Genomic DNA, 5,708 nt, shown 5'->3' with positions numbered 1-5,708 from the left:
TGATTCACCAGTAGGAGCAGCAGATGGTGTTCTTGCAGTCTCTTCAGCAGCACCAATAGGCCATGTTCTCAGCGCTTCAGTCGGACAAAGAGAACAATGCTCGTATGTTCTCCTTCCTGTTCCAGCACACCAGTCTTTAGTTGTCAGCTGCAGCTCCAGCACCTACTCCAGCCACCAGTCCTCTCCCAGGCAGTATCAGCGGTTATTGACTACTCCGGGGTCAGACTTTCCCATGTCAGCTCTCTTCTCCACCGGAGTACCTTCTCTGATACCTGTCGGGACGTCTTCAAGGCTAGTGCTTACTTCACTGACGTCACCTCTACCCACTTGACCTCTCTGTTGCGAGGACTCACCGCAGCAGGTAGTTCCAGCTCAGGAGCCTCCTGTTGTGCCTCCAGCTGTCTCGCAGCCTATGGTTAATGAGGTAGACCCTACTCTTCGAGAGGTGCTCAATCAGGTCCACCAGGAGATGGCCGCCCAGAGTGTCGACATAGTGCCAAGTCAGACTGCAGCAGGAGCGTCCTCTCCAGCCAATGACGCTGACGTTGAGCTTATCTTGTCTTCATCCGACTCCGAGTCTGATGCCTCTCAATTCGTGGTGCAGCTTTCTTCGGCAACGCCAGCTCCCTTGTCTCCTCCATCTCCAGATATGTAGATGTGTTCTCTTTTTTGTGCTTAGATGTCAAAGGGGGAGAGAGTCTAGTGTTAGGGGGAGTTTTGGAGAGTGATAGCTAGTCTTGAGTGTCTAGAGCGCTTTCTAGTTTTAGGGGAGTCTAGTTTAGCTTTTGGGTAGCTAGGTTCAGCTTATTAGATCTTATGGATTTTGATGTAATGCCATGTCATTTGGTTCTTAATCGATGTGTTTCGTCTGTCATCTCATTGTGTTTAATTTCTTGCGTGCTTAATTCTATTTATTTTAGCTTGTTATATTGTTATATGCTGTCATTGCCTAGCATGATAAGGTGTACTTCAATTCATATCTCTATACTCTTGTTTGTGTTGTCATGAATCACCAAAAAAGGGGAGATTGTAGCAGCATCTATGCCCCTAGTTAACGGGTAAATGTTTTTGTGACTAATGACAATCGTATCATTATGACTAACAATTTGTTTTGAAGGGACTAAAAAATTTAATATACAATGATTTTTGGATACTCTTGGTCTCTAAAGTGATAATCTGGTCGATCAAAGGTCATGTGTATCAAGATTAGAAATCTTCTAGTTCTAAGTGTCACAAAGGAGATGAAGGATACTTAGAGTAGTATAGGTCTCCTTTTTTAGTCTTTTGATCGTACTATAAAGAAGGACTAAGAGTAGTAACTTGACCTAGTTGAGTCTAGACTTGGTTTGATGCACACTTGTGAAATTCTAGTACTAGGTAGCTCATAGAAGTTAGTGGTTGAGATGTTGAGAAGTTAAAGCTCAAGGAAAGTTTAAAATGGATGAGCTCAGAAAAACTTGCCTCACTGGATGATCCGATGGTTGTGTTTTTGGGTCTCACCAGAGCATACTTTGCACAAGTCAGAAAAACACTTCTATGTTTGTTGGATGCTCCGATGATCAAGGCTATGATATCACTGGATAATTTTTTAGTTGACACGTGTACAAAATTTTCAGAAGTGTTACACTGAATGGTCTGGTGTCAGTGTGTTTAATGCACCAGACTATTTTCGGCAGAAGAGAAGTTTTCGGGAAAAAATGAACTTAAACTCACCGGATTATCAGGTGATGGATAATTTTTTCTAGCTGTAGTCTAGGCTTGATCCTGGTCAAATGAAGCTATTGGCTTGTTACTCTTGGTGGTTGGCAACACTTAGCCGGTCTTTAGTGATTGAGGTGTCTCGGTGAGCTCTTGGAGTTTTTGTAGGAGCCCCGAGAAGAAATATGTACTTGGTTTGATGTCCGTCAATCCGGAGATGGAGAAATGGCAATCATGAGAGAGCACTTGAGTCTTGGTGACTAATGGAGGAGCAATATCCTTAGTGGATGCTCCAACGAAGACTAGGGGGAGTGCCAACTCCTCGATACCTTAGGAAAAATCCGGTGTTCTCTTATTCATCTCTTTACTATTTCGTAATTTAATTTGAGTATCTATATTCTTTAAGCTATCTTCTCCCCATTTTCTTAGTATCTTAGCTTGCTTATTTTGTTGCTTTTTTTAAGTTTGTTCGTGTAGTCGTATTTTTTCATCTCAGCTAAAGTTACTATTTATTCTAGATTTTGATAGAAATTTTTAATTGTACAATTTACCTCCGCTCTTGAACCATTTTATCCTTTTAAATAGATTATTGTAGAGAACTCCAAGTCTGAAAAGTTAATTGGCATGTACCAAGGACTGAGCGGTACAATCATCATTCGTACAGCCATTCGATTCAGGAAGTAAATATAGCAAATATAGTTGCGTGATGATGAAAACAGCATCTAGGAACTCAATTCTTTCTTTAACAAGGTCAGTGCTCATCATGCGAGTTTAATCTCTATTTAATTTACCAAACCTAACTCAAAATGTCATGCAAATTTAATTTACCAAACCATCTCAAAACTATGTAAAGAACAAGACAAGTTCCAGTACGTTTCTGACTTCCTGTGCTGATAACAGTACCAAATTCTTCGTTTCTTTCCGGTCCCGTTTCCAACTACAAATCTATGAACTGTAGCAATTAATCCCACATTTCCACTTCAATGACAATTGTGCATGCAGTATCTAACCATCATAGTTGAATGGATTAAGCGTAGCGCTACTTGGAACGCACATATTTTATGGCTCATATGAAAATCTTCCATGACGTCTTGGCAAAATTCTATGTTCCCGCAGCGCTTTTGTAAAAAAGAAACATGATTACTCCGAATACATGCCCTCTAAAGTCTAAATTTACTCAGGTTTCTATAAAAATTCTAAATGCACTACCGGTTTTTGATTGAGGTGGGGCGGCGTGGCAGAGTGATCGAGTGACGGAGCGACAAGACAGGATAGCTGGACGGGGTGGCGGGGTGGTCGGGCAGTCGAGGTAGGCTGTGCTCGTGCCTACATCGTGCTTGTGCTGGCGTGTTTAAGCTGGTTCGTATCGTGCCTTGGTCGTACCTAAGCAGATTCAACTTTCAAATCTCTCTATAATTTTTAGTATTAAAGAGACAAAAAAGGAGAGAAAAGACTAGAGAAAAAAAAGAAATTAAACTCTTCCTTAATTTGTCTTTAAATCCATTATTAATCATATTTATAGTAATGTGTCTCGGACTAGCTCAATAAGCAGGGCACGTTTAGACAGCTTTAGGTGCCATTAACCGGAATTCACGCAGCTTCAAATTCAAATGACGCACCACACGTTTTGTACTACATGAACCAAGCAGCAGGAGGGGCAAAGTCGTAACTTCTCTATGAACCAAGTATCGAAGCCTCTGGTTCTGTGCCCCTTTCGCTGTCAGAAAGATCCAGCTGGACCGAGCAGAGGGTCACGCCGGCTGTGAAACGGTGAAGCCCGAAAGGAGTGAGGTTATCTCTAACCGAATTCCGTTTCTATTTTTTTAAAGAGATTTTTGTTCTTTTAAATATTTCAATAATTTTTTAAAAAAAAGATTTTCGGTTTTTTCAACAATTTTTTTTCTTATCACAAAGGAAGTTTTACTTTTATTTCTTTCATCGTAGATCTTTTTTTTTCTCTCCGTAAATCCTTTTAAAAAACTGTTAAATATAAAAAAATAAAAAAAATAAAAATAAGAAAGAGAATAAAAAATAAACAAAATAAAGAGAAAATGGTTAGCATCATCACTATAAACAAGCAGCAGTAGTGGCTTCCACCTGTGCTATAAATATAGACCACCTCTGCACTCTTTGTTCTCCATGCCGCAAACCCAACCTCCTTTCCCGCCCTGAAGCACAACCAAAACCCTCTTAACACCCCCCTAATAGTCCCAAGATTTGTTCCGTTCTTGGCTCCTCACTATGATCCAACCCGGGAAGCCGAGAGAGCGAGAAGCCCCAAATCCAATTTCATAAGCTCATATCTGGTTCGAGCTCTTGGGTTAGGGGATTTGTGGTGCCTTTGCTTGTTTGACCTGCCCTTGGAGTGTGAGCTAGCTCACTGGGAGCAGCAGATCCGTGGAAATAAACCCCTACAACCCCCCCCCCCCCCCCAAATCTTGCAAATATCGTCGTTTTCGAGCTGGTTGAGGCTAGTCTCCCATAAAGTTTTGGTTTTTTGGGTGATTTTTGCTCTCGTTTCCCCCGATTTGAGTGAGGTTTTTGGAGATTTCTTGGGGGTTCTTGGTGGATGGGATTGGTGGCGGCGTGCCAGTAGCACAAGTGGATCTGCGGTCTCCGGCGATGTCTTCAGCTGACTCACTCGCCGCCGGCCGGAGCCGCCGCGCGGTGCCGCCCCTGCCCCGCCCCAAGCGTGTCCGCGTGTTCTTCGTCGACGCCGACGCCACGGACATCGACTCATCCAGCGATGAGGACGAGCGCACCAAGCGGCGCGTGCGGGAGGTCATCGACATCGACGTCACGGCCTCGTCTCCGGCTTCGGCGAGGCCATCCCTGAAGAAGAGGTTTGTGCCGGCGCCGGCGGTGCTTGCGCTGCGTCGCGTGTCCAAGGCCGGGGCCGGTTTCCGGAAGCGGTTCCGCGGCGTGCGGCTCCGGCCGTGGGGCAAGTACGCGGCGGAGATCCGCGACCCGCGCCAGCGCAAGCGGCTGTGGCTCGGCACCTTTGACACCGCCGAGGAGGCCGCCGCCGTGTATGACAACGCCGCGCTCCGCCTCAAGGGCTCACACGCCGTCGTCAACTTTCCCTCCACCCCAACCTCATCTGCTGAGATTCCTCCGTCGTCGCCGAGTATGAAGCTCCGTCCTTGCCGGGAAACCGCCCGGGACACGAAGACCACCACCACCTCCGCAACCGACGCTCCTCCCTCGCACCAGGAGCTGACACCACCGCAGCCGCAGCCGGACGACGTCGCCCCGTTCTGCCCGTTCGCGTCCCCTACCTCCGTGCTTCGGTACGCCGACGAGGTGTCCCCGCCGGCGCTGCCGGCGTTCGACTTCCTCTATGGCGGGCTCGGCGAGCTGGGCGACCTCGGTTCGGCGGCGGCGCCGTCGAAGGCGGCGGAGTTCGACTGGCTGCCGTGGTGGGAGGGCGAGGACTTCGTGACGACGGGCAGCAGCGCCGTCAGCGTGAAATGACGGCCCTGCCCCACGCTACTCCCACAACCCTATCGTGGCACCGTTTCCGCGCCCTGGGCTAGAAGTGGCGGGAGACGAATGGGTGGCCGTGCAGCGGTATTAAATTAAATATTGTTTTATTTATTATTTATCACTAGCGCAATGCAGCAGCGAGGCTGCTGCCCTGAGAGCCGTTAGTGGTTGCTTGTTCGCGGCGTGGCGGGGCCCACAGGGGACCTTCTTTGTGCGTGGGGTGCCTTAAATCTAGCACCGTTCCTTCGGTTTTTCCGGTTCGGATAGTATGGTATATTGGTAAATATGATATTATTTGTTTTGTTAATATGGTGTTTTTTTATGTATGGTTTTGTTTCGGTTAATACTGAATTATTTTGGTTCGGTTTCAGAAAATACCATATTTACTAAACTTTAGGTGAATTATAAACTTCATGCATCACATGTTAGCGATTGTGCGAGCAGCAATACAACTATACAGACACAATAAGCAATCAAGTCTGCAAGACTGTAAGTGCAATTAACTAATCAAGTCTGACACATCG

At 46.1% G+C, this 5,708-nt stretch overlaps 1 protein-coding gene across 1 annotated transcript; it reads left to right on the top strand.

Annotated features, from left to right (window-relative positions):
• The first annotated feature begins 3,819 nt into the window (after nucleotides 1-3,819).
• LOC133883937 (ethylene-responsive transcription factor CRF3-like) lies at nucleotides 3,820-5,301 on the top strand. Its single transcript, XM_062323344.1, has one exon. The coding sequence runs from the start codon at nucleotides 4,321-4,323 to the stop codon at nucleotides 5,170-5,172; it is 852 nt and encodes a 283-aa protein (XP_062179328.1). The 5' UTR covers nucleotides 3,820-4,320; the 3' UTR covers nucleotides 5,173-5,301.
• Nucleotides 5,302-5,708: the final 407 nt, after the last annotated feature.

Source organism: Phragmites australis, chromosome 11 (assembly GCF_958298935.1).
Source record: "Phragmites australis chromosome 11, lpPhrAust1.1, whole genome shotgun sequence".
Lineage (NCBI taxonomy): Eukaryota > Viridiplantae > Streptophyta > Magnoliopsida > Poales > Poaceae > Phragmites > Phragmites australis.
Note: the sequence above shows the minus strand (reverse complement) of the source record. Positions and strands in the feature narration are given on the sequence as shown.

Coding starts and splice junctions, on each gene's coding strand:
- LOC133883937 (XM_062323344.1), top strand. CDS start 4,321: ATGTCTTCAGCTGACTCACTCGCCGCCGGCCGGAGCCGCCGCGCGGTG.